This window comes from Bos javanicus, chromosome 19 (assembly GCF_032452875.1).
Source record: "Bos javanicus breed banteng chromosome 19, ARS-OSU_banteng_1.0, whole genome shotgun sequence".
Classification (NCBI taxonomy): domain Eukaryota; kingdom Metazoa; phylum Chordata; class Mammalia; order Artiodactyla; family Bovidae; genus Bos; species Bos javanicus.
Window position 1 is genome coordinate 40,885,479 of NC_083886.1, and position 15,096 is coordinate 40,900,574.

The window sequence follows — 15,096 nt, forward strand, 5'->3', positions numbered from 1 at the left end:
GTCCCCTTTCTGAGGTGGGGAGGTGACTGATGCCTGACCTGGTTCTGCGTTTGCAGCTTTAGCTGGAACCTGTGACACACGACCACAGAGCTGGAAGACCCTTGGTTTTGGCAAATGCCCTTAGTCTGTCAGCTGTGGGCTTCCAAACAGCTGTACTTCAATTACTTGAAAAGGTTGATTGAAGATACAGGCTAAAAAAAAGAAAATGCAGCCTCAGAGGCCTCCTCCTGGGACTGCCTGGGAGCAGAGCCCAGAAACTGCATTAATTTTATCTCATTTTTAGGAACTAGCATCTTTTTTAATGTTTATTTATTTGGCTATGCTTGGTCTTAGTTGTGGGATGTGGGATCTAGTTCCCTGACCAGGAATCGAACCTGAGTCCCCTGCATTGGGAATACGGTGTCTTCACTACTGGAGCACCAAGAAAGTCTCAGGAACTAGCATTTTATTTTTTAAATTATTCTTGTTGTTTTTTTATCTTTTCTTCCATTTTTATTGAGCTGTAATTGACATGCTGCACTATATACATGTAAGGTGTCCAGCATAATGATTGGATTTACCTCCATCATGAAATGATTATCACAATAAGTTGAGCGGATCATCTCATACAGATACAAAATTAAAAATGATACAAAATAAAATTTCTTTTTTCAAGAACCAGCGTTTTTAACACGTTCCCTGAGTTCCCTGCAGTGTGAGAATCATCACCAAGAGAGCCTGAAAAGAGCTTCACCAAAGGTGCCAGTCCTGGCTACATCCAGAACCCCCAGGGAACTTTAAACCACGTTATTAAATTGTCCTTCCTCCAGAGGAGTTTTGGGAACGATGATGTCTAGAGCCACACCTTCTGTTTTGTATCCAAAATAGTGTTCCTGTATGAGCTGGTCACTCATTTCCCGGGTTATCATCAGACGCCTCCTCATTTGTGAGGAAAATGTCAAGCACTTAGTCTGAGATAAATATTGTCCATTGCTGTTAATTTAAAGGTAGACTTTGCTTTCTATATGGTGGTGAAAAAGGGGACAGGGACTAAAGTTGGGCTGAAAAGTTGGGCCTGTGTCTAGAACTAAAAATGTGTGGAAACTTGGGAGGCAAAGTGCTAGTAAGTTAGGCCTCTGTCGTGCGTGATTGACTTTTTTTTAGTTGAAGTATAGTTGGCTTTCTATGTTGTGTTCGTTACTGCCATATAGCAAAGTGATTCAGTTATACTGGGTTGACCAAAAAGTTCATTCGGGGTTTTCCATAGGATGTTATGGACAGAATCGAACAAACTTTTTGGCCAACCCAATATTAACCTGGCCTTTGGGCACCGGCTCTGATGGCTGTAAGGATGGGAGCCTCTCTTTTTTTCGGGCTGTGCTGGGTCTTGGTTGCCGCTCATGGGCCTTCTCTAGCTGCAGTGTGCTGCTCTCCAGTTGCCGTGTGCGGGCTTCCTGTTGCGGTGGCTTCTGTTGCGGAGCAGGGACTCTAGGCACGGGCTTAGTTGCCCCACAGCACGTGGGATCTTCCCAGACCAGAGATCAAACCTGTGTCCCCCGCATTGGCAGGCGGATTCTTAACCACTGGACCAACAGGGACGTCCTAGACAGAAGGACTTTTAGTTGCTAAGTCCCTTTACTAGGAGCCCCTGCCTTCAAGTAGGCAAGTTTTCATTTACCTACATATTTCCTCATATATAGATTTCCTGTATACAGTTTTGGGTCTTTTTAACTTTTCCTTTTTCTGTAAAGTATATCACACAAACACCTGTGTGTGTGTTCACCATGCAAGGCAGGAAGCAGAGCATGACAGCCCCCTGTCAAAATAGAGCTTTCAAAGTGTTCAAAAAACAGACATAACTCTCATATAGTGAGTACCTATCATATAATTAACTTAATTATGAGGAACCAGCTGGGAGCATCTGACAGGCAGAGGTGAGGCCTAGTCTGTGAAAGAAAGCACTGGATATAATTAGATATAGAACTGGTTAGTGTTCTGCCGTTAGCTGCTGAACTGGTGAATGTCCTACAGGACTGTAAAACCGTAAGCTTTGGAGATAGCCTTGCTACAGGCAGAAATCTTTTGCATTTCTCACAGTCAGAAATAATTAGCAGCTCATATTTCTTAAATTAGCTTCGGGCCTTATGCAGGCATGCATACATGCTAAGTCGCTTTAGTTGTGCCAGACTCTTTGTGACCCTGTGGACTGTGGCCCACCAGGCTCCTCTGTCCATGGGATTCTGTAGGCATGAATACTGGAGTGGGTTGCCATGCCCTTCTCCCGGGGATCTTCCTGACCCAGGGATCGAATCCGTGTCTCTTCTGACTCCCGCATTGGTAGGTGGGTTCTTTGCCACCAGCACCACCTGGGAAACCCTTCAGATCCTTATACTTTGGGCCCAATCAGTAGTAAAGTCAAAGAAAATTCTAGCCCCAGAGTCAAATGGCTGGAGACGGGCTTGTTGGAAACCCTGTATGCTTTTTTTTTTAAGTATGTAATATTTCTTTTTTTAAAACTGAAGTATAGTTGGTTTACAATGTGTTAGTTTCAGGTGTACAGAAAAGTGATTCGGTTAACTTTTTCTTGTGTGTCATATCCTTGGGGCAGCACTGGGTTTAAAGCATCATGACGCTGCAGTTTATTCTTTTCTGTTGTTGCCTTGTATTCTGCTTAAAGTGCTTATCCCACATTTTGTTGATTCTGGGGTTGGTGGCATTTGGATTGCTTCCGTGGCTGTGGACAACTTCCTACGTATTTCCTAGCGTTAACATGGAGGGCAGTTGCTGGATCTTGGAGGCTGTGTCCCCTCAGCCTTACCAGATGACGCTGAAATACTATTCAAGCAGGGCTATGGATTTACCGTCTCGCCAGCACTGATGAGAGTTTCCACTGCTCTGCATCCTTAGACTTGTTCAATTTAGCCACTCTCATTGTGAGCAGTAGTAGTATCTCATGGTTTTAACTTGCATTTCTCTGATTAGTAATGAAGTCGAGCACAGATTTACATTTGTTTTAAAAACAAAATAGTGTTAGTCTCTCATGGGGAACACAGCATTACTTGGTGGTTGAGAACTAAAGAGCTGGATGGTAGGACTCATTTATGCACCTCTTACCTACCTCCTGAACCTTGGTTTCCCTGTCTGAAAAATGGGGATGATCATAATACATTGTTCTTGGGCTGGCTGAGAAAAGGAAATGAGTAATGCATATAAGGGCACCACAGAGGCCCGCAACAAATGGAAACATTGTTAGAAAAACCAGACCTTGGCTGGTGAGTTGATTATTCCATCCAGAGCCTGATATTCCCTTCTTGGCTGTGATGTGGAATCATGTGGGAGCAAATGTGGAGTCAGACCTTGGTTTTCCACCACAATCAGGAAGGAGAACACGGGTTCAGAAAACAGACCATCAGCTGGCAGAGAAAATGTGTTTTCCGTAGCTTGGAATGGACCCTCAATGAGTCATCCTGGAGTCCTGGCTGGCAGGGCCCTGGATGAGTGGGGAGGGTCCTCCGGGGCCTGGATCCCTGCACCTCCGTGCACTTGGATCTCCAGGCGTCCTTCCATGGGGTCCCAGGACATGTTTTGGCTGGGCCTCTGCTGACGTTTCTGAGCTTAGGTGACCCCTTTTCAGGGCACTTAGACGACTGGAACTTTGCTGAGCCTGGGACTGAGCTCCACCAGGGCCTTGGCCTCTGATAAGTCTTTATTTCCCTTTTGGATGTGCTCATACCCTTTAAGGTGCCTCTTTGCTTCTCAAGCTATTAGGTCGATCAGCAAAGTAATAACAGTTTCCTTGTTTCCTGCGCAGGGGAGGGAGAGGAAGTTGAGAGGACCGAGATTTTATCAGGTGGCCCCCCGGCGGAAGGGCTGCAGCCCCGCTTTTCTCGGTCCGCTTCCGTTCTGTGCTGCCGCTCCTGACTTCAGTGCCTGGCGCCCCTTCTCTCGAAGTTAGGGTGACCTTGTGATTATCATCCCTTTTGAAAGCGAAAGGGAGTGCTACTCATATTTGTTCAGGAAGACATGAACTGGGACCAGGGGCAGACTTGGGCGTGTGGTCACCCTGTCCCAGGAAAGGACCCGTCCAGCTGTGGCTTTGTCCTAGTATCACCAGCTTCAGGCCTGACTAATGAAAGTCACTTGACTTCTGTAAAATGGAAATTAAAGTGCACCTATGGGACTTTTTTTAAAGGGTGATTATTGTCAAGGCCAAGGGAGATTATATGCAGAGAACTCAATGTGAAGAGCTGAGTCAAGGTCATTACAGTGAGCAGGTGGTTCCTGTATCGGTGGTGGGAAGGGTTCTCCTGTGTTCAGGCTGCCACTGCTGTGTCCACCTGGATCAGCTGGCCCTGCGTAGAGTGGCTTTTTAAGGAGCAAGATGCATCCCATCAGCCTCTTGCGGAAACGAACACACGTCCACACTTGCTTTCAGTTCTAGGATTTGGCTAGGTTCCTAGAGGTAGTTGGAAGCCTTAGGACCACGTGGGAGCAGATGGTGCCATGGCCTCTTTTTAAGATGAGGAAATGCAGGCCCAGAGGGGATAGGACTCTTCCAAGTTCACATGAGCAAGTGAATGGCTCGTGACTCTAGGGGTGAGGTGTGGGAGGGACGTGCAGTCCTCCATGAAGGACTGAGTCTACAACGTGACGGGGGATGGGACCCAGACATGCTTCTTCCTCCAAGAGTCACCCCTTCACTAATACAGACAGAGCCGCAGCCCAAGAAGTGGGCTGTCAACCAGGGTAGCGGGGGCCTGCCCCTCAGCCCACGTCCTGGCTCCCTCAGGGCCCGGGGCAGGCCTCTGTCTGCCTCCCCGTGGTCACCGGCTCCCAGGGTCAGGCCTCTTTTCATTACCAGAAAGTAAACACGGAAAGCTAACCTTTCCCACCCCCAGGACAGAAGTCAGAAGGGCAGTTGCCTTGAGAGCCTAGAGGCCTCTCCTTGCCCCCACTCCCCCCACTCCTTGCCAGAGGAGGGGGGCTCACTGAGTGGGCTCAAGAGAGACTCTCACCTTTGCCCTTGTCTTAGGGATCTGAGAGCAGGACGCTGGCCTTTGACCTTCACCCCTCGGTGTTCTACTTCATGGGAGTTTGGGGATCCGATGGGTTTTCAGTATGACCAGGGCCAGCTGTCTCCCCTTCCGGAACTGGCTCAGTTTATTTTGCTCTTTGAGTGTGGGTCCTTGCTTGGCATGATGGAAAGGGGTGAGAGGAGGAGGGGGGCTCATGCTGACCCAAAGCCCTAAGTGAGGCACTCCCTACCTCCCCACCGGCCCATCCCAAGCTATGCTGCTGCCCGACCTGTTCTCTCAGCCCGGGCTGCAGCAAGTCACCATCATTCAACAGCGGAAGAGCAGCAGGGAGATGTGGGTGGGCCCAGTTGATCACCCCTGCAGACCTGTAGCCCGGCTGCTTCTGGCTGAGTTTTAGCTCTTGCCCACCTTATAAAGCAGATTTGAGAAAGCAAAGAAAGTGAGAAGGGGTGGGCCATGGGAGCACCTGGGCTCGGACAGCTGGATCAGGCAGGGACTTCAGGGCACAGAATTGCAGGTTCCTTCTGCTCCTGGAGGCAGGACAGGCTTTGCCCCCTCCATACCCTGTCCCCCTCACCCCACCCCCTTTTCCACTGGGAGCAGCACAGGGCAGGATCCTAGTGAACAGGAAGTGAGAGCCAGCCTCCAGGCGGGTGGTGGTCTGAGGTCTGGAGAGAATTCAGGCCTGGGTCTGCTCAGAACCAGACCAGTTTTCTGTGTCCCCCTTTCTGAGTTTCCTCTGTGGGGGAGGCGGGGGGACTGTCCCACCTCCTCCACCAGCCCCAGCCCAGCGCTTCCAGAGCGCTAACCATGGACCTCCCACCTCTCCTCGGTTGCTTGCTTTCTTCCCCCTAAGTTTCCTCTCTGAAAAGTCAGTAGGTCCTCAAGGTGGGATGTGGGCATGTTGCCACTGGGAATGCAGGCAGAAAATCCTAGAACTCCTGACTCTGGTTCTTTTTCATCTTTTGTTTTTTTCATATTTGTACGTTTTACACACAAATGTGTATAGACATTTCATGGGTGTAAAGTGGTTCAGTTCAGTTCAGTTCAGTCGCTCAGTCATATCTGACTCTTTGCGACCCCATGAATCGCAGCACGCCAGGCCTCCCTGTCCATCACCAACTCCCGGAGTTCACTGAGACTCACGTCCATCGAATCAGTGATGCCATCCAGCCATCTCATCTTCTGTCGTCCCCTTCTCCTCCTGCCCCAATCCCTTCCAGCATCAGAGTCTTTTCCAAAGAGTCAGCTCTTCGCATGAGGTGGCCAAAGTACTGGAGTTTCAGTTTCAGCATCATTCCCTCCAAAGAAATCCCAGGACTGATCTCCTTCAGAATGGACTGGTTGGATCTCCTTGCAGTCCAAGGGACTCTCAAGAGTCTTCTCCAACACCACAGTTCAAAAGCATCAATTCTTCAGCGCTCAGCCTTCTTCACAGTCCAACTCTCACATCCATACATGACCACAGGAAAAACCATAGCCTTGACTAGTCGGACCTTTGTTGGCAAAATAATGTCTCTGCTGTTGAATATGCTATCTAGGTTGGACATAACTTTCCTTCCAAGGAGTAAGTGTCTTTTAATTTCATAGCTGCAGTCACCATCTGCAGTGATTTTGGAGCCCAGAAAAATAAAGTGACACTGTTTCCACTGTTTCCCCATCTATTTCCCATAAAGTGGTACTTCTGTGTAATTTATACAATAGGTGCAATTTGGGAGGATTGTGCTGAAACAGATATTACCAACAGGAATATTTGAGCAAAGAAGGGACAGCAGACTTTTTCTGTAGAGCTCCAGAGAGTAAATGTTTTAGGCTTTGTGGGCCAAAGGGCCTGTCAAAGCTACTCAGCTCTGTAGCGACAGCGTGAGAGCAGCCAGAGATAATAGGGAGATGAATGGGTGTGACTGTTCTAGGAGAACTTTATTTCTGGACACTGAAATTTGAATTCCATAGAAATTTCATGTGTTACCAATCTTATTCCTTTTAACTCTCCGCACAGGCTTCAAACATTACTAAACGTAGTACCCGTTCTTAGCTCATATGCAGACCATGAGCAAATGGGCTGTGGGCTCATGGACCTGAGTTTGCCAACCTCTGCTCCAGACCACTGGTTCTCAAACTTGAGCCTTCAAGACTCAGACTCACCTTGGGAAGCTTTTAGAAGTGCATGTGTCTGTGCATGCTAAGTCTCTTCAGTCATGTCTGACTCTTTGTGCTATGGATTGTATACCTACTCTATGGACTGTAGCCCACCAGGCACCTCTGTCCGTGGGATTTCTCCAGGCAAGAATACTGGAGTGGGTTGCCATGCCATCCTCCAGGGGATCTTCCCAACCCAGGGATCGAACCCATGTCTCCTGAGTTAGCAGGTGGGTTCTTTACCACTAGCGCCACCTGGGAAGTCCCTTAGAAGTGCATATTCCCTCCAAAAAAAGAAAAAAAAATAAAGGTGCATATTCCAAAACCCCAGCCCTGATATTGTAGATTCTATGGAAGGTCCTGGAACCTGCGTTCAGCAGATAGTCTGAAGACCAGACTTTAAGAACACAATTCTGGGTCCTGGTGGTCCTTGGTGAAGACCTTGGGTGTGTGGCTTCTTCAGGTCTCTTTTTGCCCATTTTTTAACCCAAGGAGAGAAGGACTTCATCTTCCAGATACTGACATACCCTTGGAGAGGGCCGGACATTTCTTGTCCTGCAAGCTGGGGTCCTCAGCGGAGCTTTATGAGGTCATGCCCACAAGAGGCAGAATCGCCTGCTGGTTAAGAACACAGGCTCTGAAATCTCTGTGAGCATGGGTAACTCATGTTGCTTGTCAGTGCTTTAGTCTCCTTCTTATCTGTTATACGGGGACTATACTGTACCCCCGTATAGGTGCTGACGTGGTAAAATGAGCCTGTGATGCAGAACGCCTGGCGTAGTGCCTGGCACCTAGCAGATGCTCTGTAAACCTGCTCTGTAAGCCCATAGTCACTGCTATGGGCCAGGGTGGAAGTGGGGCAGCTCCAGCCCTGCCACAGGGACATAAAACTGACAGCTTACATTTGTCTGGTGCTTTCATTTAACATTCATTCCCTTCTGAGGGGAATGGCAACCCACTCCAGTATTCTTGCTGGGAAAATCCCATGGACAGAGGAGCCCGGCAGGCTACAGTCCATTGGGTTGCAAAGAGTCAAACACAGTTGAGGCACTAACACTTTAGCTGACGTGGCCCTTTTACATCCGTCATCTCTTCGCATCCTCCAGCAACCCCTGAGGGGAGATCCTGATGCTCACTTCTGTAAGGAGGAAACAAGGCTTGGAGAGGTTAAGTGCTTGTCTGAGGGCACGTCGCGGTACACCCCTGTTGAGAACCTGGCTCTCTTGGCCTGGAGTCCTGCAGGAGTCTCTCCCGTCCCAGGATCTTGAGTGGCAACGGAAAAGGGGAGCTTTGGTTGGTTTGCTGTGGGTCCTTCACCCAGTGCTTTCTGTCCCTGCAGATAAAATACCACGAGGAGTTTGAGAAGAGTCGCATGGGTCCCAGTGGTGGTGAGGGTCTGGAGTGCGAGCGCCGAGATCCCCAGGAGAGCAGCTACCGGCGGCCCCAGGAGCAGCAGCAGCCTCACCACATCCCCGCCAGCACCCCAGGTGAGTGGGAGGGCTGTGGGGACCGAGGACCTGAGGCAAGGTGGGGAGGAGGTGAGAGGGAAGCCTCGAGTACACACACACACACACACACACAAACGGGTCCCGTCCCAGCAAGGGCATGAACGCACACACATGCACATACGCGCACACACACCAGGTCCCATCCCTACCCAGGGCATGAACACACACACACACACATCCCTACCCAGGGCATAAACACACACACCCCAAGTCCCATCCCTACCCAGGGCATGCACACACACACACACACACACAAACACACACATCCCTACCCAGGGCATGAAACACACACACACAGGAGGAGGTGAGAGGGAAGCCTTGAGTACACACACACACCCACACCCACACCCACCCCAGGTCCCGTCCCTACCCAGGGCATGAACACCAGGGTCAGGGCTGTGCTGGCCTCCTGCTGTGACGGGGAAGGTGCCACTGGGGCGTGACAGCAGCGTGTGTGCACACAGACAGAAGCCCTTGGGAAGTGGGGGTTGAGCAAGCTTGCGGAGTTGGAAGTACATGACGTGGTCTCATGGAAGAAGGGGGCGGCTCTGGGAGGCTCTGGGTTTGGCAGGACAGGTCCTGAGCCTGTCTCCTGCTGGCTTCCAGTGTACCAGCAGCCCCAGCAGCAGCCGGCAGCCCAGTCCTATGGTGGCTACAAGGAGCCTGCAGCCCCAGCGTCCATACAGCGCAGCGCCCCAGGCGGCGGCGGGGTGAGTGGCCCTGGCGGAGGGAGGTGTGGGAGGTGGGGTGAGCCTAGGGAAGGCTTCCTGGACGTCCCTTTAGAAAAGACGTCCCTTCTTGGACACCCTTTTTTTTTTTGTTTTGTTCTGTTGGACAACCTTTAGGAAGAAAAACTCAGGCGGGACAATTCTCAGAGAAATAAAGTAGCCTGAGATAAGAGACCTGCTGGCGCCTCAAGTGAGGCACAAGTGAGGGAAGGAACGAAGTCTGAGAGGTCATCTGAAGGCTAAGGTTCCCGATAGACCAGCCAGTGCTTCAAATACTTACTGAGCATGTTCTGGACAGAAAGGATTTGATCTGAGTAAAAGTTCACCTTCCTGCCCTCTTGGAACTTACATTCCAGTCAGGGAGACAAACATGAATAGATAAGTAGGTATGTGGCAAAAGGTCATAGATAAAGAAAAAGACAGCACGGTGAGAAGGGGTGGGGGCAGCAAAGGGCTCAGTAAAGGAATGAGTATTGGAGAAGAACAGCAAGTGTGAAGGCCCTGAGGCAGGAGTGTTCTAGGAGAGTTCAAAGATCAGTGGGAAAGCCAAGGTGACTGGAGAGGGATGAGGTCTGATCATACAGGGACTTGTAGGCTTCAGGCTTCCTTGGTGGCTAAGACAGTAAAGAATCTGTCCTCGATGCAGGAGACCTAGGTTCAATCCCTGGGTTGGAAAGATTCCCTGGAAGGGAACGGCTACCCACTCCAGTATTCTTGCCTGGAGAATTCCATGAACAGAGGAGCCTGGCATGCTACGGTCCCTGAGGTCGCAAAGAGTCGGACATGACTGAGCGACTACAACTTTGTCTTTCAGGCTGCCAGGAGGCCATCATGACTGGCAAGCTGTGCAGAGTAAGGGCTTTTTTGTGTTTTAAAAGCTGGCTTCAGCAGCTGTGTTGAGAAGCAGCAATAAAAAGTTGAGGGTGGAAGCAGGGAGATGAGTTGGGTGGCTGTTACAGGATGCAGGCGTAGATGGTGGTGACTTGGCCCAAGAGATTAAAGGCACAGTTGGTGGTAAGGACCGAGGTCACTTCAGTCATTCCATGAGGGTTGTGACCTCTTTTTTATTTGGTGGTAGTTTCTAATATTTATTTTTCTGGTTATAAAAGTAGTACATGAAGAGCACTGGATTGGGAGAGGTTATGGATCAATTCTGCAGGAATTAGGTTACTTTCTTAGAACCTGTATTTCCTCATCTGGAAAGCAGGATAAGAAGCCTGGAGCGTTGTAATCTCTTACTCCATACTCTTCAGGGCTGATGAAGCTGGTTTCTGCTGGGTTGGAGGGGATTGGAAGTTTTGTGCTAAATAGGATAAGGGGCCTCTGAAGGGTTTAAAGCCAGGAAGTAACTTCATCAGGTTTGCATTTTGGAAAGCTCCCCCTGAGATCACAGTAGATGAACAGTGGGAGGAGGCAGACCAGGGGAGTGGAAACAGAAGGTCTGAACAGGGTATTGGAGGTGGGGTGGGGTGCTGGGGCAGATTCTGGAGATTTCTAATGGATTCATCCAGCCTTGGACCCAAACAGATCCCAGAACCTAGCCTGGGGGACCCTAAAGACTAAGCTGACTCCCAGAGACAAGTCAGTGTCAAGGGCAGTGATGGTCAGAGGACTTTAGAATCTTGCCTGCTTCCAAGATGACAGTTGGATTTCATGTGTTTTTATTGGACATTTCCTAGAGCTTGGGGTTTAAACACGAGACTTTGGCTGAGGTTGGAAGGTGGGACCTGACAGGTACTTCTTGTATCACCTGGAGTTTTTTCTCCCAGGAGTTGGTCTTTATCCTGAACTTAAGAAACAAATTCATCAACAGCTTAAAAAGAAAAAACAAAGACTGGTGTTTATAATAATACAGGTAATAGCACGCAGGGCAAGTCATCCTTTTAAACTCAACCCAGCATGGTGTCCACAGGACAGTTCAGCATTCCTGTTCCGAGAGACAGGGTGGAGGTCCTGTAACCTCCATACCTGTTTGTGTCTGGCCCTTAGGAGGTGCCAGATGCAGTAGTGTTAATAAGGTGATCGCTCTCAGAAAGTGTGACACAGAGGTGAGAAAACTTGAGGCAGAGCCTAGCCCGTCCTTGTCTCCCGGCTCCTGGTCCCCTCGGCTCCCGGCTCCAAGCCCCTCCCCTGGACCCCGGCTTGGGGTCCCAGAGAGGTAGGCACCCCTGACTGACTGCGCCTCCACCCCTGCAGAAGCGGTACCGTGCTGTGTACGACTACAGTGCTGCCGACGAGGACGAGGTCTCCTTCCAAGATGGGGACACCATTGTCAACGTGCAGCAGATCGACGACGGCTGGATGTACGGGACCGTGGAGCGCACCGGTGACACGGGGATGCTGCCAGCCAACTACGTGGAGGCCATCTGAGCCCGCCGGGCACCGCCCGCCCCATCCGTCTTCAGTGCATTCCACAGCATCGCGTCTGTCCTGGGCGTGACCTGTCCACCCTTCAGTGTCTCTGTTTTTTAAATTCTGCAACAGCTTGTTTTTCCTCCCCCTCTTCCAGCTTCTTTTGCCAACCGAAGCCTTGTTCTGCCACTTTCGCGGCTCCCCTTCTGGCAGGTTTTCCCCTTGACCAACTTCTTGGTTTTCTCTCTGGATGGAACGCGTGTGAACCGCTCTGTGGGAGGCCAAGGCCTGTGGGGACGATCTGGGTGGGTGACCCGTTGGCTCCCAGGCCTCTGCCTTCTCTCTTTTCTGCCCCCTCAGCCCTTCCTACCCACCTCCTCATACATCCAAACATTCCAGGACTGGGGTGAGCCCCAGACCCCCAGGACTCCCAGAGGGGGGGCTCCACACATTCCCAGGAGTGGGACCCCGCTGTCCGTGCCCTGGGATGGGTATGGGGGTGGGGAGGGTGCTCCTGTTGTGCCAGTGAGATGGGCTCTGCCTCTGCTTCTCAGAGATGGGGCTGCCGGCCCTCCGAGAGGGCCCCTCACCACCCTCTTCCCGCTCAAGGTTGACAGAGGCGGGTAAAGTTCCTGCTTTGGTATTCATTCATCCTTCCCCACATGGTTCCTTTTCACACTGTGATTTCACTCTCCTGCTCAACCGGGCCTGGTATGGGCAAGGAGCTGGAAGCTCGGCTTGGGTCCGGGTCTCACCTTTCTGCTTTAGGGACAGCCGCAGGAAAGAGGGGAACGGGGTGTTCTCTTTGCAGCCCTTTTCTCTCCCTCCCACTGAGTCTCCGGGGTCCCTGGCTTGCCTCCTCCTGAAAGATGGGGCAAGGAAGCCTTGGGCCTCTCGGCCATGCAGCCCAGCCCCTGAGACCTGGTTAGACGGGCTGATCCTCCTGGGAAGGCAGCTTGGGGCCTTCCATGGCCTCCCCCTATCCCACACCACCTGATCTGACCCCAGGGGGACTGGACTGTGCGAAGCCGAAGCCACAGCCCGCTCTGTATCTCCACGACTTCCCTGAAGGGGAAGGAGTGGGTGTCTGCAGATGTCTGTGACGGGCGAGTGTGAGTGCGAGCGTGAGAGAAGCAGGCAGGGTGCGGGCTTTCTGGAGGGTACACAGAGGGGAGGTCCTTGAGGGAGAGAAGTTCCTTCTGTTTTCTTTGGAATGAGAATCCCTCCTTTCCTTCTATCCCTGAATGGAGGAAGCCCACCACCCCCCCCTTTCCAAAGTGCAGAAGTGAGGAGGGGGTGTGTACTTGGTGGGGGCTGATATTGGGGCCTGTAGCTTGCTGGCGGAGGGGGGAGAGGAAAGACTTCATGACTCCAGGCAGATACTTTTCCCCATCTCTGTGTCCTGGGCTGTAGAATAGGGAGCTGGGGGACCTGTGTCACCTACGCAGTGTTCTCCCCTCTTCCTGCCCACTCCCAGCCCCCTCCCCTGCCCCCAGCTCGCTCATTTACCTAAGGCCTCCTTGAAGTAAAGGGAGAGGGTCCCAGGGCTTATAAAACTGGAAGCGCAGACCCAGGTTGAGGAAGGGAAAGATGGTGCTATCTCCAAGTCCCTTCTTCACTCGTGGGTGGCTATGACCACCCTTGCCTGATTTTATTCATCTCTGGGCTTTCCTGTCACCCTTCTGGGTCTCCCCCTCCCATCTTTACCCCAAGTCCACTGACTCAGGCCCTACGGTTGATATCTTTGCATCCTTGTGCCTTGCAGGAGAGGGAGGGGCCTGCAGGCATGTTTAACATCTAGTCCTCACTGCTTGTGAGTTGACTTGGGAATATTTACCCCAGATCAGAGGCTTGAGCCTCTGCCTGACCAATCCCTTTCCCTCCTTGGCCACAGCCATGGTGAGGGCGGGTGGAGAGTCTTATATTGGGCAGTGTGGGGGATGACGGAAGCAGAGAAGGAACAATTTTGGGAGCCGTGGGCAGATGCTAGTCCATTCTATTTCCTCTTAATCTCAAAGCACAATGTGGATTCTGGAACCAAAGGTCAGAGAGACATATCCTGTTGGAGAACCTGTGGTTGGCAGGGAAGTGAGAGGCTGGGAGGAGGGCTGGGGAGCAACAAGTAGCCTGTTTTCATTCAGCCTAATTTTTCTTCCAAAACAAGGCAAGCCAGCCACTGGAATCTTGCTGCCAACCCTTGGTTCCTTCCATCCTAAAAATAGGGGACCTTTTCTTACACACCCCCAGAGAGAGGAGGGACTATCACACTGGTGCTGAGGGACCTAGGGGCTGCTGAGAGTCCTTATTCCTTTCCACAATCATCCATCCCTAGCAGAGCACAGAACCTGAGGGCTGGGCCGAGTCCCTGGTTTTTCCTACAGTTCACAGAGGGGTTTTTTTTGTTTTTGTTTTTTGCCAATCTAATCCCAGGAAAGAAGATGCAACAAAGCTAGAATGTGAATATAACTTTAGCGGACCAATAATAAAATGCAAGAAGCCCAGTGCTGAGAAAAGTGAATTCTCTCAATATTGCTTCCTGTTTTCTTCCTCATGTCCCTCCAGGGAAAACTACTTTATTGCTTAATTTCTGCCTTTTCCCCCTCACATATGCACTTTTGGGCCTTTTTTTTTAATAGCTGGAAAAAAAAAATACCACCCCACAAACCTGTATTTAAAAAGAAATAGAAATGATCACGTGAAATTTGCCTCTGTCCAAACATTTCATCTGTGTGTGTGTGTGCGTGTGTGTGTGTGTGTGAAGCCGTCCGTTCATCTTTTTATATGGGGTGGTCGTCTTTTCTTGGTCTGTTTTGGTCCCCTCCCTCGTGGGCTTGTGCTTGGGATCAAATCTTTCTGGCCTGTTATGATTCTGAACATTTGACTTGGACCACAAGTGAATCTTTCTCCTGGTGACTCAAATAAAAGTATAATTTTTACCTGCGGACTTGGCTTGCTCTCTCTGGTCCTGAGGTGGTGTGTGTGTGTGTGTCCTGTCTCCTTGGGGGCATTTTAGACACACTTTTTTTCCCCTTTGACTTTATGAACAGCCCTATAAAAGAAGTAACTGCTTGATATCCATCTTACAGATGGGGTTCCCTGAAGCCCAGAAAGGCAGTGGTTTGGTGGGAGTCACACCAGCTAGTGGCAGGACTGGAGGTCTTAGGACCCCAATGTGATGCTCCTGGCTTCCTGCCATGACCTTGACAGGAGCCTGGCACCCACACGCTTTGCCTCCCGGTATCTCCCAGGCTCAGTTCTTTGCTCCAGGTGCGTTGGGTCTGAACTTAGACAAGGTCAGGCAGCCCGCCTCCCCTTTTCTGCCGGGTTGGGAAAAGGAGGTGGCAGAGAAGGAAT

General features: G+C 50.8%; 1 protein-coding gene across 2 annotated transcripts in view; it reads left to right on the forward strand.

The window, feature by feature from the left end:
• The window catches only part of LASP1 (LIM and SH3 protein 1), a 40,500-nt gene extending 25,817 nt beyond the window's left edge, over positions 1-14,683 (forward strand). For both annotated transcript variants that reach the window (XM_061391599.1, XM_061391600.1), the window contains 3 exons: positions 8,494-8,641; positions 9,269-9,372; positions 11,587-14,683. In XM_061391599.1, the coding sequence (XP_061247583.1) occupies positions 8,494-8,641; positions 9,269-9,372; positions 11,587-11,760 (426 nt within the window). In that variant the 3' untranslated portion in view covers positions 11,761-14,683. The remainder of the gene's footprint in view (positions 1-8,493; positions 8,642-9,268; positions 9,373-11,586) is intronic.
• Positions 14,684-15,096: the final 413 nt, after the last annotated feature.